Here is a 20074-nt window from a genome sequence, read left to right as displayed (position 1 = left end):
TTAAAAAAAATAAGGAGAATGAAATCATACTATGTTTTCTTATCACAATAGTGTGAAACTAGAAATAAATAATAATGGGATATCTGGGAAATGCACTAATATGTAGAAATCAAGGAACATCCATCCTCTGGAACCTCCAATAGATCAAAGAAAAAATATCCAAAGGAAATAAAAAAGTACCTTGAGACAAACAACATATGAAAAATGTAGAAAGTGCAACAAAAGTAGTTCTAAAAGGGAAGTTTATAGCAATTTGTGACCACTGAAGGGAAATGGAAAATAATATTTCTACAAGACAGCTCCCCAAGAAAAACGGAGGGACAATGTGGTGTGGAGGAGAGAGGAAAGGTAGCTAAACAAGAAACCTCTCCCAGTACATCATTTCCCTGTAATAATGGACCCTGAAGGAAAAAGCAAACATTCATCCCTTCCTGAGTTCATCCCCACCATCTCCACCAAAAGCAAACATTCACCCCTTCACAGTCACTATGGGTCCTGAAGGAAGGAGGCAAATACTGAAATACTGGGCTCTGGACTTTTACCCTTTCCCATTACACAGGAGTCCTGGAAGGAGAAAAGCAAATAGTGAAGCTCTCGGTAACAATGAGTCCCAGCGGAAGGAGTAGTGAGCTTTCCCAGTGATGAGGAGTTTCAATCTTTTTACAACTGACTTCCTAAGTTAAAATTTTAACCTGCATAACTAGATCCCTGACTGTCCAAACTGCACACCCCCAATCTCCAATGATTAATTCACCCTCATTGTAAACTCTAAACCCCAAACTCTTTCTGTAACCTGGGGTGGGGGCATTTCCCATACCCAGAAAATGAGCCCTCCTGTTCCTGATGGATTGATTTCACTGCAGAATAAAGGAAAGCTTGCTGATCTGAGGTTTGCTTCCTCCTGCCTTCATCACTTGTGTACTATGCGCTTACAACCACATTGAAAAAGACTGGGATTGTGGCTCAGCGGTAGAGCGCTTACCTAGCACGGGCGGGACCTGGGTTCCATACTCAGCATCACATAAAAATAAAGGCATTGTGTTGTGTCCATCTACACCTAAAAAATAAATATTTAAAGAAAAAGACTCTCAAAAAAAAAAACAGCCTAATGTTAAATATCAAGGAATTGGGAAAATAACAAATTAAGGGCAAAGTTAGTAGAAAACAGAAATAGTAAAGATTCCAGTAGAAACAAATGAACTAGTGCAAAATCAAAAGAAGTGCTGGTATTTGGAAAGACAATCTAAATCAACATTTAGTTACACTAACCACACTCAGATTTCTAAAACAGCTTTATTTAGGCACTATTGTATCTTCATTTTCTGCCGTCTTTTATTAAATGTTCAGGTATTGAAAATTTGTCTACATTTTACAGATTTTATTTCCCATTTTCTTTCTTAATAATGCAAATTCCATTCCTGCAAAGTTGTTTAATATATGGGGCGGGGAATTACATGCAGGAAATTCATGCGATATCCTCTTTGGGAACTTTACCATTGAAGACACTTCTTTCTCTGGAAGATCTGTTATCTATTCCTCATATCCTATGAAAAGAGAAAATAAGTTGACCTTTTCCAATTCTTTCTAGCAAAAGTCAACAAAAACTTACCTAATTTGAAAATATGTTAACCACAAAATATTGATAGACAATCAAAGTTTTTCTACTCTGAGATTTTATTGTTATTTTAATATTTAGGGCTCAAATGCCTTAAGGAAGTAAGTATCACCTTGGGTGTGAATTTGACAAAGAAAAAAAGGTCAAATATTTGAAGTAAACCCAAAACTTGTTGTCTCCAGTGAGAAAAAATTTGTGCATAATCAGTGAATCTCTACTTTTAGCAAATCATCTTTGAATTTATTTTCTAGGAAAGAAATAAGGATGAAGAGCAATGCTATTACTACCTCTCCTGGAAAATTGTTCCCTTTGTAAATGAGGAGCATCATAGATCAATAACACACACACTATATAACATCTTATAGGTTCCATACTTTGCTTCTCCACAAGTCAGAAGTCTCCTGCTTCTGGCTTGCACTTTTAAGACTATCATATGCAAATAGGCTGCCAATTACCTCCCAATTTGTAACTCCAAAAGATGCTGAGTCTTCCTCCACATTCAGACCATCTTTTCTTGATCTCTATGACACTGTTGTCTCATGCTTTTTCATCTTTTTCCTAATTCCTTTTGTAATATTTTGTTTCCCTTATTAACCCTTTAATGCAGGATGGAAAATAATCTTGCCTTGTGAATTCGATTACAATTTATTCCTTATAATGGATCTAATATAACTTATGGTTCTCTATCTGTAAGCTGTTTCTACCTAAAATAAAGAAGAATACAACCCTGTGCTCTTTTCCAACCATTTCTCCTACAAATTCTCGTGCAATTTAAAGTGGAGGGGAAAAAAATCCTGAAATAAAGTAAATTCTCTGTAGTCTTCTGGTTTGATTTCAACTCTGCGGAAAAGTAGCAATTGCCTGCACTTTAGCTCCTCTTCTGAAATAGCTTTCTGAAACATCTCATAATTCCATTATCACCAACACAATTTCTACATAACAAGATCTAGGAGTTGGCAATGGAGTGTGTATGTGCTCAATATTTCATCCTTGCCCTTTAAGGTTAGCTCTGCTCTTCACTCAAATTTTGGAACCTAAAATGTGGTTCCAGTCTTTTAGCATTTTCCTCTGTGATCCAGAACACCATAAAAATCTAGATGTAACCTCCAACCCCCTAAAGTTATTTTCAGTGGTAATGATAAAGGACCTTATAGCACCCTTTCTTCAATCATATTATCTAAAAAATTTTGAGGTCCATTTAAGTGAACAGGTGGTGTGGGGTAGGGGCACAGTTCTGACTCCAACTAGGGCTCTGGGATCTAAGCCTGAGCAGCAAAGTGGCAATAGGCCTGCCCAGGAGCTGGGTGATGAGCCAAAGGAAGCTAAGAGTTGAGTCTTGAGTAAGGGACAGCCTTATAACTAAGGGAAAGATTAAAGAATTGAGTTGAAGAGTGGTCGCCTAAGGTAATAGGTAAGATGAAGTGAATTAATTTAGGGAAAGTGTGCAAAGATTCCTTAAGGCAAAGGTTGTTTTTGTTAAGTTTTCTGGGTTGAGTATGAATTGAGGAACAAAGGAAGCAATTACATCCCCAACTGAGTCGAAAAATTTTAACACCTCTCCATCAAAATTGTGATTTTTTAACCAACTCTAGTGTAGCTATTGAAGTTATAAGAGTATGTCTCAGAAATGAGAACAATGAAATCTGCTGTTATGTTTCCCATTCATACTTTAATTTTGATGGTAGAATAAGTAAGGAAGGGATTTTCAACTGTCAGTTACTGGAAAGGCCCAGGACATCCCATAAAATAAATGGAAGTACTTGCCACCAACATTCCAGGTGTTTACAGGAACCATTACTCCTCTTGAATAAATGTTGGTTCTATATCTGTTCAAAATAGTGGTGAATGTAGAATTAGGCTTATTTTCAGAATAGTTAGGGTTAACATTATTTTATTAGATAGAGTACATTTATATAATATTTTGTTTTCCTTGCTTTATTATATAGAATTCTCTTTTTATCTATCCACAGAAGAATTAAAGCATTTGATTATAAAAATCAATTAAAATAAATGGAATGTCATTTAAAATATCAATAATTAGTAATAAATTTAACAATTGCTTATTTTATTTTCTGTATCCCCTTACTAGAATGTAAACTCTGTGAAGGCAAGGGTTTGATCTTTTTTAAAAAAATATTTATCTTTTGGTTATAGGTGGACACAGAATCTTTATTTTTTGTGGTGCTAAGGATTGAACCCTCACCCATGGTAGGTGAGCGCTCTACCTCTGAGCCACAACCCCAGACCTTGATCTTTCTTATTTATCATTACATCCTTAATGACAAAGATACTACCTAGTACATAATGAGTATTTAACAAAGGTTTTCAGAAGAAATAGATGAGAATCAAGGAGGCACCAAGTATGTGGGCAAATATTCATATTCCCTTAACATTTAGAACTTTTAAAAGTGCTTTAGAGTTTATAATTATATGGCTGAAAACAAGAATATTATATCAAATCAGCAATCAATATTTTGATGCTTCATTGGTCATTTAAGGGTATTATTTAAAAGAAAGACTCATGTTTCTACAAGGAATTTTAAAAAAAAAAAAATTTTTTGCACTGCTGAGGATAGACCTCAGCACCTTGCATGTGGTAGGCAATACTCTACCACTAAGTTGCATGCCCAGCAGACTGATGCTTCCAGAAGCCAACCAAGATCATTGGATTTTAAATTACAATAAATCTTTTAAAAAATATATTCTTTTGTTCTAATTAGTTATAATGACAGCTGAAGGCACTTCAATTCATAGTACACAAATGGAACACGATTTTCCACTTCTCTGGTTGTACAATAAATCCTTAATAGGATAAATTCTTCTAGCAGAATACAGTTTCCACCTAATTAACAAGGCCTAGAATATCTATAGTACAAATTCAAACAGAAGAGATGGTATGAGAATAACTAAGTTAAACAAAAACTAAGTGCAATTGTTGAACCATATTTGCAGAGAGGATTCTTGTCTTTTTCTTCTGAATTGTAGATTAAAGAATCTTCCCTGTAATTTTAGCTGCTCAGACACTGAGGTGGGAGGATCCCAAGTTCAAGGCTAGTGTCAGCGATTTAGGGAAAATACGTCTCAAAATAAAAAAATAAAAATAAAAAGGACTGGGGCTCTCCCAGCTGGGGCCTAAGTCGCAGCGACAAGGCTAAACGCACCAAGAAGGTCGGAATGATTAGTAAATATGGGACCCGCTACGGTGCCTCCCTCCGGAAAATGGTTAAGAAATGTGAAATCAGCCAGCACTCCAAGTACACTTCTGTGTCTAAACCAAGATGAAGGAGACCGACTGTGGGGATCTGGCAGTGCTGATCCTGCATTGAAAACAGTGGCTGGGGATGCCTGGACCTACAACACCACTTCCGCTCTCACAGTCAAGTCTGCAATCAGAAGGCTGAAGGAATTGAAAAACCAGTAGAAGTCCTACCATTTGAGACATCCCTAGCCTATAATAAATGGGTTAATTTATATAACAACAAAAGGACAGAGAACATAGCTCAGTGCTAGAGCGCCCCTGGGTTCAATCCCTCCTACCACAAAACAAACAACCTCTCCCCAAGCTTTGCTGATGGCTCTTTGATCAACACCCTACTCTTAGGGGTAAAATTTGCCACTTTATACATAAATACAAAGAAAATGATCACATAAGAAGTCAGGATCTTGGAAGGAAAATATAAAAAATAAAAGTGAATAAAAAGCAGCCTCTTGCCACATATGTAATGTGTTCAAGAGCTCTTTCTTTCCCTTTTTTCTTTTTTTTTTTTTTAAGAGGTAAAGAATAAGGAGGCCGGGGTGAGTGGGGTGTAGAATAAGGAATATCTTCTATCTTATCCTATCTTGTCCTTATATGTTCACAAAGAAAGAACAGAAAATCTTGAAGCTAGAGAAATGCAAATTCATAGACTAAAATGGAGGTCTTAAACAAGCAGAATATTTAGGCAGTCCTTATATTTTTTCCTAAGCCTGTTAGTGGACACCTATTTTATCTTTGGTTCTATCTATCTTATCTATGGGTCCTTCTTATAAAAGATATATGATCTGAATAAAGAAAATAAAACCATATTGAGCATTAGGAGGGAAAAAAACCCCAAATTTATAGGCAGATATGAACTACAGAAATATTTTCCAAACCTTTGGCAAACTCCCTTTGAAACAAAATCACATGATAAGGTACCATAGGAAAAGAAAAAAAAAAATACTAAAATGAGGATGATAAGAGAACCTAACCTAAAAGTTCTCCTAATTCAGTAGAATAATCAAGAGAATTCTACTAATTTTTGTACATTAGAACCTGATGTCAGAGGACTTTCAGAAGAATGCCCATTGGAAGAAAATGAAAACATTTTATTAAGTACAAGACAAATGGTCAAAGCAATAGGAATAAACATACATGGATTTTTAACAAGAAATAATTAAAATAGTTATAAACTGTAGAAAATTCAGAAATTGTATTGAAAAGTCAGTGTACGCAAGAAGCAAGCTGAAATGCAGCATGATCTTGAGAAATGGAGAATAAGAAAAGAGAATCCACTTGGTCTTGACACCTTGAAGCAATGCAAACTAGTAGTATAGCATTGTGTTTCCTACTTCCACTTTGGTTCCTTAGTGAACAATATTTAAACCATTATAATATGTTTTAGTCTCTTCAGTAGTTTAAAAAATTTATGCTCAAACCATAGAGTAAGCACTTCAAGATAATTATAGCCCAGGACATAACATAAACATTACACATTTGACAGGGTTAAATTAATGAGAAAGTTTAAGGATTTAAGAGATAGAAGGAAAGGCTGAATGTAAGAAAATACAGTGAATCAAATTGTCTTATTTTTAAAAATAATGGGAGAAGTTCTGAGATATAAAAATAGAGGTTAAATGGATTATTCAAAGTCCACAAGATAGCCAGCAGAAGAAATATTAGTAATCTTAAGGTCTAATAAGCACAAACAGTGACAAATAATAATTTAAAATCCCCAAATAAAAAGATGATATTATCTACTAACAACACAAAAAAAATAAAAAATAAATTGATAGTGAAAGATAAAATCTTCAACTTTCATGATGGGGAATCAATGAATAGCATGTAAAGTCAGTAAGTCATGAAAAGCCTGTAATACCAGCAGCTCGGGAGGCTGAGGCAGGAGGATGGTGAGTTCAAAGCCATCCTCAGGTATTTAGCAAGCCCTGACTAACTACGTGACACCCTGTCTCTAAATGAAATTTTAAAAAGGGTGGTGATTTGGTTCAGTGGTTGAGTGCCCCTGGGTTCAATTCCTGGTACTAAAAAAAAAAAAAAAAAGGTGGGGGGGCTAGGGTTGTGGCTCCAGTGGTAGAGTACTCGCCTAGCACCCGTGAGGCCCTGGGTTCGATCCTCAGCACCACATAAAAATAAATAAATTAAATAAAAGATATTGTGTTCAACTATTAAAAAAATAAAATATTTTTAAAAAAAGAAGTCATGAAAAGAAGATATAACCATCTAATTCAAATAAGAGGAAGTAACCAAAAAAAGAAGTACAAAGCACGTTCTATGTAACATTTCAAAAGTTTGACAGTACAAATATGATTTAAAGATGTTTTGATGATTGACATTTGTAATTAAGAGGATAATATCTGGCAAGAAGGTGTTGAAAATGGAAAATTAATTATTTTTTCTTTTCAAGCTATAATTTCTGTACCTTTTAACTTATCCTTACCGTGTGGATATAATATTTTATGACATAAAAACATAAAACATTTCCTAATAATGAGCTTAGCATTCTCTTCACTGATAGTATTCCAAAGTGTTATGCTATAATTTCATTATAACTATTATGTTATAATAGTGTTATTGGACTCAATAATATCCTCGTTCCAGGACTTGCTTATAAGAAACTCTTAGAATACTAAAACAACATAAGAATACAAGGATAAAGTAAACATACTCATGCATGAAATGGTAATAGGCACAGCAATACCACAGAAATGATATCAGTAATATTCCTGTGAGTATCAGCATCACGATTCCAAACAGGTCGACTGAAACATATGAAAAGAAATATATTTTAATAATAGAAAATATTTCTTACATCTTTATCCTTTCTATTATCATTTATAATGTGATTATCAGATACACATTACAAATCATTATTGGAAATAATGATAAAATAACATGTATCACAAATATCAATGAAACTGCATTTAATACAATAATCACCAACATCTAAAAATAATCTGGGTGCTAAAAGGAGGTAACCTTTAAATCTTCTCTGTTTTGGTAAATGATTAAGGCTCTCATTTATTTTTCTCCATTATTTTTTCTCGAATTACATTTTTGGTACTTTCTCTATAGATAAAATAGCAGATCTTTCAGACTACTAACTCTATAAGGATGCACATAGACATCATGGTGTGGTTTTTTGTTTGATTCATTATCAAAAAGTCAGCCCAGGCTTGCTAAGAAAGAAGATTTCTAACTCTCACAAACTTTTTATTCCCCTCTACTATGCAGCTTATTGTACTGTATATTGTAAAATGAAACTAGGAGGGAAACAATATGAAATTGGAGACTTGAGTTTCTATTCATACTAAATACATACTAAATGCTTCTTTATAAACTACAAACACCTGTGCTTTAAATATACCTGATAGTACCTGAAGCCACTGGAGACTTGAGGGCAAGATTGTATCTTTTCACTTCAATTAAGAAAAAAATAGATAGCTGGTTGTTCTGGATGGGTTCTCTCATATAGTTGGGGTTTCAGATGGAAAGTCTTTTGTTTCAAATTTTTGGAAAGCTTAAAGATACAGGTATATTTTCCTACCTTGATACATTTTATAGAACATCTCAAAAGTTTGACAGTACAAATATGACTTAAAGATGTTTTGATGTTTGACATTTGTGAAGTCTTAGGGAGTCCTGGTTTTGAAGGGCCTTTCTCAATATAGACTACATTCACTGAGGAAATATGTTATAATAGTGCTATTGGACTCAATAATATCCTAGTTCCAGAACTCGCTTATAAGAAACTCTTGGAATACAAAAACAACATAAGAATACAAACGTCCCTTAACTAGATTATGAATATCATACCTCAGAAATTTTTAAAAATAAAATTTAAAATATTTAACAAGTCAGATGGCAAGACATCCACCATTTGGAATGGTGGCTCATAATCTGAATCTACACTGGCTGGAAACAACCAATAAGCATGTATGGGGTCTAGGGAGCACTGATGTACATCCCTGGATTTGCTGTTTTAATAAAGTAAATAGGATAGTTTTAAATGTTTCAAATTAGCAAATCACTACTACTTGCAAGTTGGTGGAATAAAGTACATATAAATTTAAATAAGGAAAACTCACCTTTACAGTTTGACCAAAATATAGAATTGAATGGACACCCAGCAAATGGAAAACAAAATTTTTTGCAAACCTTTTCTTCATTGCACCAAATACACTGTATTTAGAAAGAAAATAATAATAATCAAAGCAGTGCCCACATATTATAATCCAATCACAGTACGTTTTCACTACTAATTCAGTAAGTATTCAATAAATAACAGCCATCATCATCGTCATGATTTATTATTTGTAGTACATGTTATTGGTGGCCTTCCCATGTCTTCTTTACCAGGCCCAAGCACTCAAACCTCAGCAGCAATAAATTTTGTCTGCGATTGACTCACAAATTTCCCTGCTCTTGATTGACTCCCCTTGGTAGATGAGGATCACCTTGCTCTTGAGATTATCCTCATCCTGGACAGTAACTGACTGGTATGGGGTTCAAAACCATAAGCATCCTTGCCTAAGTCAGGGACAATTCTGCTATGTGATTTTTTTTAAGTTGTAAATGGACACAATATTCTTATTTATTTATTTGTTTATTTATTTATTTGTTTATTTATTTATTTTTATGTGGTGTTGAGGATTGAACCAAGTGCCTCACACCTGAGGGGCAGGTGCTCTACCACTGAACTATAGCCCCAGCCCCTGATTTTTTTTTTTTTTCTTTTTCCTCAAGGACTATCCATGATTCAGGGCAAATGTGGGCTTTAGCTGAGACCCTATCTTTTCTTGGCTCTCGTCCCTTGTTTTCCTGAATCCTTCATATCTTCATGGGATTTTGCTAATGAACAGCCACTGAAAAATTGCATGGATCTGGATCCCTTTCTCAGACTCTGCATTTAAACCCAAGATACTATGTCACAAAACAGTAATAAGGACTGCATTAGATAGTTTTTAAAATGTCTCCAATAGTCTCCTATTCCCCTTGTCTGCAGAAACCACTCTTTCCTCTGGGGAATCTTTCTCTGTTACCATGGCCCTGGTGGTGTTATCAATTAGGCTTATCTCACCTCCCTCTGCCTTCTGCTCATTGGTGGTCAAGTAATCATGTGTAAATAAGAAAGCTGAAGTCCCTTGCTGAAATAAATGAAAAAAAGGCACAATGGTGAAAACTATTGTTAGAAACTATTATAAGAAACAGTTAAAAAAAAAAAAGGACAGAGTGGTAAAAATGGCTGTCACATAGGAACTACCATGTGACAGGTATTGTTCTGTCTTTCACACATTCTCACTCCATCCTTTTGAAAACTTTGTGTACTAGATACCATTATGTCCACTTTATAAATGGGGACAATAAGGCACACAGCAACTACATGACTTATACAATATGGTCACAGGGCTAGTAAATAGGAGAGTTTGTATTGGAAGCTAAACAGCCTGGCTCTGTGCTGGTAACCAATTCTGTAAGAGTGGTTCCAAGTCCCTTCCAATTACCTCTTGCTATACATCCTAAAACCAGGAAAGGTAATGATTCACCCAATGTAAAGAGACACTCCTTGAGAGCAAGAGATGGCTAAGTTTGTTTTTGTTTTCATGTTGGCCAAGATCAAAGGTCAAGTCATTTAAGCAAATCTTGGACCGAAGCCACAAAGGTTGAATGGGTCCTATATTCTTAGACCATCGCTTAAAGACTGAAACTGCAAAGATAAGACCTAGATTCAAGGACTATCCATTTTTTTTATTTTTAGTTGTAGTTGGACACAATACCTTTATTTTACTCATATATTTTCATGTGGTGCTGAGGATCCAACCCAGGTTCTCGCATATGAAAGGCGAGTGCTCTACCGCTGAGCCACAACCCCAGCCCTCAAGGACTATCTTATAGAGAGACTTGTAGTCTTGGTTGTTAGTTCTCAGAGTTTTGAAAAATCAAGCCCATTCCATCTAGCAGAGTTTTAAGGAAATTTCCAGAATAAACTTGAACCCAGCAGAGAGGAATATGTGGTAACTCAATTGCTGAGCTGATTCCCAGGCTCCAGTAACCTAGTCCACAGCAGGGAAGCTCTGATAGCTCAGAGAAGACTTTCTTTCCTATACTTCTCTCTACTGGGTCCCTGAGAACACTGGAAAAGGAAAAGGGAGCTGTTTCAGTAGACCAAGCGTGGGGCAGACTGACTGGTGACCAACCAACTCACTTCTCAGCCAGGGAAACTCAACAGAGTATATTATAGACTCAATATGATAAAGGACCACTGACTACTATGGTGTCTTCTAAATGAGAGGTTTTACTGTCGTTATCCTGCTTTCTCTTTTCTATTGAATATTGGGTCTTTGGGAGTTGATTTAACTGATTCTGACTCAAAGGAACAAAGCCTAAGGAGCCATATTCAAGCATAATTCAAGAGTAACACATCTCTCTGAGATTCCAGACTTAGACCTTGACAGTGACTTGAGGTCAGTCCAATTTTAGTTGAGACTTAGTGGCATTAATTTTCTAGGAGCACTTTTCAAAATATGGGAATGAAGAAAATAAATACTCATATTCTGACCGGGAAAAGGGTGAAATACCATAGATTGAAGTAGTTTTATTCCTTTTCTTTTTAAATATTCTCTGTTTTGCATTCCTAGTCTCCTTTTTCTCATAATCATACCCTTATCCTTTGTGAAATTCTTTCCCTAATTCTGTATGATCCTGCAGCTAGCTGTCAGTCATCTTTGCCTTACCATTTCCTACTATTAGGGTGGTCATTTGACCAGGGCACTCAAGAGTAGCATAGACTTTGGCCCAGTAGCTAGTGCTGGACTGAACATAGGTCCAAATATGGCCAATTATATTCTTCTTCAGAGTTATATACAGACACTGGGAGATATTTGCTGGCAGCCAGCCTCTTCTACAGCTGTATGGAGAATGTCCATTTACTGTGGGAGAAATTGAGGTCAATACACAGGAGAGAGGAAAGGAAAGAGAAATGCAAATAATATCCTTTGAGATTCAACTGAACATGAAATAAGGCTACCCAATTTTTTGGGCCAGTGAATTCCCCTTTTGATTAAATTAGTTTGCATTGGCTTCTCCCACTTACCACAACAAAAAATGTGATGCCTTAACTATCTTGACTAAGTCTAAAATGTCCTCAAAAATGATAACTTCATACTCATTGTCCAGAGGAAAATTATAACATATTCAACATCCTGAGACTGGTAATGTATAATTTAGGACAAATTACAAGGATCTTTTTCTTGTAGGTAAGGAAGAAGACCCATATGAGTTCTTACCAACCTCCCATCTCTTATTAGTGTAACAACTGAGAAGTCAGCTGAAAGGCTTTAGGGTAATTATTATAATTGCCCTTTAGGAAAATTAGAGTACCCAAATTAGGGTAGAAGCCTGTTTTAGTAAGCTTATATGGACATTGAAATTTCTATTTTATGAAGAAATATCACTGAAATGAAAAAATTGCAAAAGGGGAAGGTACACAATTATGTTTAGTAGTTTGTTAACATTGTATAAAATGGCTTAATATTATATTGGCAAAAAAATAGAAAATGAGTATTATTATGCAAAGGGGGATTTGAAAACAGTGGACACTGAACACAAAAAAAGAGCATTTACAGGATATATATTGGTAAATGTTAGATGCAGCAGAGATTACAGGTGTACAAAGCACTGTTTTTGTTTTCTGGAGGGTCAATTTAATGGGTGGGTAAAATATGTACACTTTACAAAATGACATACATTTCTAAGTGGAAGAATATTCTCTCAAAGTGTTGGAACATGTACAAAATGTAATAGGAATTAAGAGGAGAGCTCACTTTTAGCTGGAGTGACTACACAAGGTTTCTTTCAAAGAATAAGGAGAGGTTGGCCTAAGTCTTGAGGAGTGGGTCAAATGTGTACAGAAAAGGAGGGACTTGAATACAGAAGATATGACAGCATGAAAGTCTTGCCACATGGCAAGAGGGAAAGTCCGCTACGGTGGAGTTGTATAGAATAATTTGGAAGGATCATCTTCTCTTGGATTGTGATGGGTACTGAATGTTAGAGTAAGGAGCATTTCATCTTAACAACTGAATTATTTGCAGCTAAAGGTGAACATGAAAGAGTGTTAAATGACAACAATAAACCAAAAGGGCCTGGAGGGATGAGCAGTAGTGGGACAGGGGTGTGGGAAGTCCAGCAATCAGCTGAAAGAAAAGAATGGACCACAGATGCTTTAAAGAAGACAAAGGAGCTAGAGATTTCTAAAATTATTATATGGGTATGGAGAATGGTACCAGGAATAAAGAAATATGGGAAATGAGCATATTTGTGGGAGACAAAATCATAAATGTAGCTTTAGAGACCTTGAGCTTGAGGTGATAAAAGAAATTATCCAAGAATAATTGTTGATCAAGCAACGTAATCACGACTACCAGGAGCTGTTAGATCTAAGAACATGAATTTGGGGTTTCTCGATACTTACATAATCATGGAAGCCATGACCAGTTGGGATAGCACAGGGATGGGGACACAGTACTAGGATGTGCTCTCAGGTAGGAATAAGAAGGGTTGGCAAGGGAAACAGTGTCCAGGTAAGAAGTAGGGCAGTGCATAAAGTGAAGATCACCAGGGAAGGAGCAAGTTTCCAGAATGATGAGTGCCTAACTAGAAAGATTAGGGTTTTAGAGAGTTTTTGGTAACCTTTAAAACAGTTTGTTAAATATTCAATCACACTGCATGACAAGCAGTGGTAGAATAAATACTATAGCTATTTTTTTAAAAAAAAGTGGGTTTTTTTAATGTGTGTGTGTCCCCCCCACCACCACCACCACATTTTGTCAGAACTCAGAAAGAAAGACATTACAGAGACTGGATTTAGACTGAATTTGTCAGAGAGGCAACAAGAAAATGAGAAAGGCTTTGAGTTTGGGAATGTGCATGTTTCTGAGTGGAATGCTTGCATGAGGCAAAGACTAAGAGATTAGCCTGGGAATGAAAATAGGTTTCTTAAAGGGAAAGAGTAAGAGAAAAGACATTGAGTTGGTGAAATAATAATAATAATAATAATAATAATAATAATAATAGAACCTGAGCCTGACAAATGGCCTTAACATTCTCAAGGAAAATCAAACTTCAGAAGAAGTGTCATACCAAGATTAAGGAAAGGTGTTGAAGGTGTTGGGAATAGTGCCATGGAAAATAATCCTTGAGACTGGTTCCCACCCCATCCACTTAGGGACTTTTGACAGGTCAAAAGTATACATATACATATACACACTGGCATATCCAGATTTGGATCCGTAGCCCTATTCACCTTCCCCTACTCCATGTCCTAACTATCACAAGCATCTGTGCCTAGGTACACATACTTTTTCAGAAAAATAGATAACAAAATGGGTATCGTTGTTGGGTAGGAGTTGTGGCATTTATATTTTACAAACATATAAGTAATGGTCATTTTATTTGAACTATTAAATAGATAAGGTAGACTATGGGAGATTCACAAGTCCATTAGGTTTGTTGTAACTTCACACCTTTCTGTCCTAATAATCCATATCAGGATGCAATAAGTAGAAAGATTTGATTATGAAGAAAGCCTAGGATCTACTCTTATTTTTAAAGTCAGTTGCAAAACTCAGTCATATAACTCTCATTACCAAAAAATAAAAATTATTTATGACAGTCTCACCATTGTAACATCACAATTAAGAACTATTTAAAGGATTTCACAGTGATGCATAACAACTCTAAATAGCAATGAGGATCCGAGTAAAGCAGTTGGTTAGCCTGTTTTAGTCAGTATGGCTTTAGAAATCTTATTAATAATGGAGGAGAATATATCAACAAAAATTTTCTTTTCACATGGCGTATTTATGACTAATGTGTTGTGAGGTTGAGTTATGAATGAGTCGCTTTTTTGTGGATTTGGTTTTGGTAAGAATATATTCTAACTCTTAAGAAGGTCTGCCTACACTTTTTCATTTCAAGGAAAAGTTTTAGATTGGATCCAGTTAATATTCTCTTACAGCTAAGAAAGATAAGCACATAATTTATCATTCTAAGTAGAATACTTTGGGAAACTAGCAGTGGGTATAAATAATTTCTCTGGGTCAATGAAGCAAAGGACATAAAGTAGGACAGTCCCAGACATATCACAACATCTGTTCATCCTTTTTTTAGTCCAAGAAGAACTCAAGTATTCTTGGTTGCTTCATGAATTACCATCTATAAATCCTGGCACTCTCTCTGGGAGTATGGGAGGTGGCAAGAGCTATCAGTGAAAGCCTGTGTCCTTCCAAATTGGGGGCGGACAGGGAATCTTTTTCAAAAGATGATGCCCTAATTCTATGTTGGCTATGGGAATATCCTTCAGTTAATTTCCATGAGGTACTGGTAATATTTTAAAAACTACATTCAAATACATATATCCCCAGAATTGCCATGTAGACACTTATGTTTAGAAAAGTTTTAGGATAAAATTATCGACCTTTTTCCATTATACAGTGTACTAAATGTAATTTAACTTCTTATAATGGCTTGAGTTAACTCAGTAGTTACTGAATGCTTGCAGGTGCTAGGAAATATGTGAAGTGTTACAGAAGCAAAGATGACTAAAACATAGACGGTCCAGGGAACTGAGAACAGAGGGAAAATGAGAACAAAAACAATTTATATGATACAAGTTACAATTAAAAAATGTATGTAAGTTCAAAAGAGAGGTGTAGGGGAACAGGAGGAGTAATCTTCTAAGAGGAATGGTAAGGGTGGGTAAAAAATGACAGCAAATGTATTGATTTGGGGAGTGAAGTTTATACCTAAAGTCTCTATTTTTATGTAGATTAATGGGGTGTGGGATAAGATTGGACCTTTAAAGATGGTCACAAAGTTTTGAAATTACTGCTATGGGGAATTTTAGGAAACACTGCCAACCAAAGGCAAGTACTGAGTAGCATTTGGGCTCAGTACAATTGTGAATTTGTAATGGTACTAATGCAGATTCTCATGATATATGCTCGAGCAGCAATCAGCTAACAAAAATGCACAGTAAATGAATACACAGACTGAAGGACCCATCAGAGCTGGGAAATATAGATCCAGCGCAGTTAAAAATAAGAGGGAAAGGCTATTAAAGTAGTGGTTGTTGCTGCAACCCCCAAGAATAAAATGGATCCAGGCAAGAATCATTTTTGGCTGCTTGCATCATCAAATACTAAACAACAGTCCTCATTCACCTTTCAATAAAAGTTTTCAATGTGAAATATTCCTGCCAAAAAATTAAACTGAACTTTATTAATCCTCTATATCTAATTACCAGTTTATAAGAACAGAACAGCTGAGAACACCTGTAATCCCAGCTATTCAGGAGGCTGAGGTAGGAAGATCACAAGTTCAAGGCCAGCCTGCGCAACTTAAGGAGATCCTGTCTCAAAATAAAACTAAAAAGAGCCAGGGGCATAGTTTAGTGGTAGACAGTTTGCCTAGCATATGCAAGGCCCTGGATTCCATCCCTAGTATGAAGAAAAAAAATCAGGAAAAAGAGGAACCTGGATGTGATCAGCAAAACCCAGATTGTAGGAAACCCAATGGGACAAACAATTCAGCTTCTTCTTTATTACAATTAAGTTGTAATAAAGAAAAAAAAAAAGAGGGAAAAGAATAAATAGTTTAAAAGAAACTTAAGTTATATAGCAGTCAGTTTCAGCATATATATCTGAACTAAACAAAAACATGAAACAAGGCTACTTGGTTATTTCCTGGGAACTTGATGATATTAAGAAGTCACTGTTAATTTCTAGGTGTGATCATGGACTTGTAATATTTTAAAGTAAAGACCTTATGTATTAGACATACATACCTATATATTTACAAATAAATTATATGATATCTACATCATTATTTAGTTCAAAATAATCAATTGTGAGAGGGAGGGCATAGATGAAACAAGGTTGACTGAGATAATTCTTGGAGGTATAGGATATGTAAAATTTTATTATTTTCTCTCTCTCTCTCAGTCCTTTTTAAATAAATTATTTAGAGACAGTGTCTTACTAAGTTGTTTAGGGCCTTGCTAAGTTGCTGAGGCTGGCTTTGAACTCATGATCCTCCTGTCTCAGCCTCCCAAGCCGCTGGGATTATAGGAGTGCACCATCATGCCAGGTTATTGTTGTTTTTGAGACGGGGTCTTGCTATGTTACCAGGCTGGCCTTGAACTCCTGGGCTCAAGTGATCCTCTTGCCCCAGCCTCCCAAGTAGTTGGGACTATAGCCACACACCATAGTGCCTAGCTCTGTTTTCTCTATTTTTATACATTTGAATATTTCCAGTGTAAAATATTTAGCAATGAAAAAGCAGGAGAATATTCATCTAGGTGAACAGCCATGAAAATTCACAAGGAAGGAAGGAAGGAAGTCCATTAAGAAAGAGTCAATAACCTTGAAGGAAAAAGGAGAGGGTGAAAGGACTGAAAAGTACTCTTTCTTGTTAAGTCCAAAGAGTAGGTACCATGTTGGGAAATGGGAAAGTGATGTTCAGTGTAAATTGTGCAGGGTTCAGAGTATGTGGTGGAAGTGATATCCTACAGTGATATCCTATGCATGGTGTTGAGAAGGTGAAGACACTGAGATAGAGTGTTTCTAGGCTTTTTCTGGCTTCAGAAAGTTTCCAAGGCTGAGAATAAACTGGACCAAGAATTCCATGAGCCAGAAGAAACTCAAGTCCTCATTAAAGCAGAAGAGTGACCTGGAGGAAGATAAGAGGCACATCGTGGTATGTGCAGATCACCATGACAGATACCAATTACTAGAATGTCCTCTTTGCTAATTAATGTTTTTTCTTCTGTTTTTGGTGCTAAGAGTCAATTCTCCAATATAGATTAGACTAGAATGGTTTTGAAAGGGTTGCTGCAAAGCTCTCTGTGGCACAAGTAATACCATTTCCCTCATTGCCTCTGGTATTTCTAATTTCTTCCAAATCTGAAGTGAAGAATAAAGATGTCAGACATTTAATCATCAGAGAAGAGGACCTTAGCTACTTTGTGAGTGAGGAACTGTGTGTCACACTCTATTCTTTAGGGATTAGAATTGGCAAGGAAATATTCACTGAATCTCAAAAGACATATTTTCTTCTCTTCCAAAACTTCTTCCAGAATTTCAGTGTGATTTTCTTTTTCAAGCCAAGTATTGTTTTCTTTCTAAAATATAATATTCTAGAAGAAAGTACATATTCCATCTAAATTATTTCCATTATTTATTTCTAGACTCTCAAAGCATGATTTGAAATGGAGAAATAGATTTTAGTAACTGTTATTAGTTATTCCTTTATAAAAAAGTACATAAAACAACATTTAGCATAGCTTTTTGATGACAATTATAAATGTGTGAATTTATAACATTCCCAAGACAATTGCCTCATAAGAAAGTTAACTTACTTTCTTATCTTCTGTGCACAACTGACAACTATTCTTTTGAGTACATGCTACAAGAAAAAAAATTAAGTACAAAAATGTAAATCAAAAGCCTATTTATTGCTCAACTTTATAAAAAAGTGCATTTCATTTAGTCATTCCTCTTTCAAGCCATATTCATCCATATGAAAACATTTTACTTCGTTATTTTCACATAGCCAGATACTTTTCCCACCAGCGCTGTTTAAATCCTGTAATTTCCTCCTGCTACTCGAAAAAACAAGAAATGGCATCATCCCACATCCATTAGCTAAGTTCTAAAAAACAACTTCCAAAAAAAAATATGAAAAAACAAATTGGAACATCATTGTATATTTACAACATCATACTTCAGAAACCTCTTTTAAGTAACTCTTTTGTTATTCAGCATAATTTTGCCAACACATTCCTGGTTAACTAATTAGTCTCTTAACTATTGAAAAAGTATAATTCTCCATACTCTTTGGCACAAAGTTTTAAAAAGTTACCCCAAATAAAGATTTTTATTTTTATGGAAAAAAAATAGACAATATAACTTATTTGAAAGTTCTAGAATGAAAACTTTGAGACTGGAAAAAAAAAGCATTTTGATAGTGCATTATATTATTCTAACATTTTCTTAAAGAAAGGGTCTAGAATTGATGCCCTAGTTGTTTTGTGATATAATAACGATAAAGTCACTCTGCCTATTATTTGGGGGATAGCATTCACATGATCTGCAAGAAAGATCAGACACTTCCATTTAATTTCAAACTGTCTGATTGAATGAAGATCTGAGTTGACTGGGGAAGAATTTTGCAATTCAGTTTTCAAATTAAGTCCTATTGAGTGTTTCTTCCATTAACCCAAAAGTATCCTTGAAGTCCCTATGAGAAAGCTGAGTGAAAGAAAAGGCAAGGTAAAAGAGAAAGATTCTACCTTCTGACATGCCCTGGATTGCTGGCCTCATCCAGAAGATAGGAGCAGGAAAAGGAAGGGCACAAGACTTAGCCACTCTCCTCCAAGCTCCACTTGCTTCCCATAGCTTCTGTTGTTAACTAGAACTTTTATTTTGGAATAATTTAAGAGTTACGGATGTCACAAATATTGTGCAGGCAGTTCCTCTATACCTCTCACCCAGTTTCCCCATTTCTAGCGTCTTACTCTACTATGATACATTTGCCAAAACTAAGAAACAAATATTAATGTACTATTTTTAACTAAACTCCAGATGTTATTAATATTTCACCAGTTTTTTACATTAATGTCCTTTTCAGAATCCAAAATCCCACCCAGGATATCACAATGAATTCAGTCATCATCTATCCTGGTCTGCAACAATTTCTCAGTCATGCTTGCTTCTCCATACCTGAACAGTCTGGAGAACGGACGTATCAGATATTTTGTAGCACACCTCTTAATTTGTATTTATCTGATGTTTTTCACACAATTAGAGTGTGAACTTGGGTTTTGGACAAAACAACAAAACAAACTGCAGAGGTGAAGTACCCCCCCTCATGTCAGTCTATAAAAGAGGTTTAAATTGAGCATTTGTGTAAATAAACAGCAATCTCTTTCTCTAATTGTAATTCTTGTTCTCACTGGAAAAACCAATGAGGGGACAACTCACCTACGTGCTACAAAAATCAGTAGGATCTTTCTTTTGTTGTGTTCCAGAAGAAAGAAGTATTAGCTATTTCTTTCTTTCTTCCCTTTATGGTGATAAATATATGTGTATGAAATCATAAATATGTATGTAATGTATATAATATTATGCACATTAATAATGTAT

The 20074-nt window shown here is 35.4% G+C and overlaps 1 protein-coding gene and 1 pseudogene across 1 annotated transcript; one reads left to right on the top strand and one right to left on the bottom strand.

Moving 5' to 3' along the window:
• Positions 1-1329: 1329 nt before the first annotated feature.
• Pttg1ip2 (PTTG1IP family member 2) lies at positions 1330-19318 on the bottom strand. The gene is made up of 6 exons (XM_076860966.2): positions 19222-19318; positions 18289-18335; positions 8960-9053; positions 7540-7633; positions 3380-3441; positions 1330-1544 (listed from the first exon to the last, which is right to left on the bottom strand). The coding sequence occupies exons 1-6, from the start codon at positions 19250-19252 to the stop codon at positions 1531-1533; spliced, it is 342 nt and encodes a 113-aa protein (XP_076717081.1). The 5' UTR covers positions 19253-19318; the 3' UTR covers positions 1330-1530.
• LOC143411757 (large ribosomal subunit protein eL43 pseudogene) lies at positions 4207-5036 on the top strand (annotated as a pseudogene).
• Positions 19319-20074: the final 756 nt, after the last annotated feature.

Source organism: Callospermophilus lateralis, chromosome 1 (genome assembly GCF_048772815.1).
Source record: "Callospermophilus lateralis isolate mCalLat2 chromosome 1, mCalLat2.hap1, whole genome shotgun sequence".
NCBI lineage: Eukaryota > Metazoa > Chordata > Mammalia > Rodentia > Sciuridae > Callospermophilus > Callospermophilus lateralis.
Note: the sequence above shows the minus strand (reverse complement) of the source record. Positions and strands in the feature narration are given on the sequence as shown.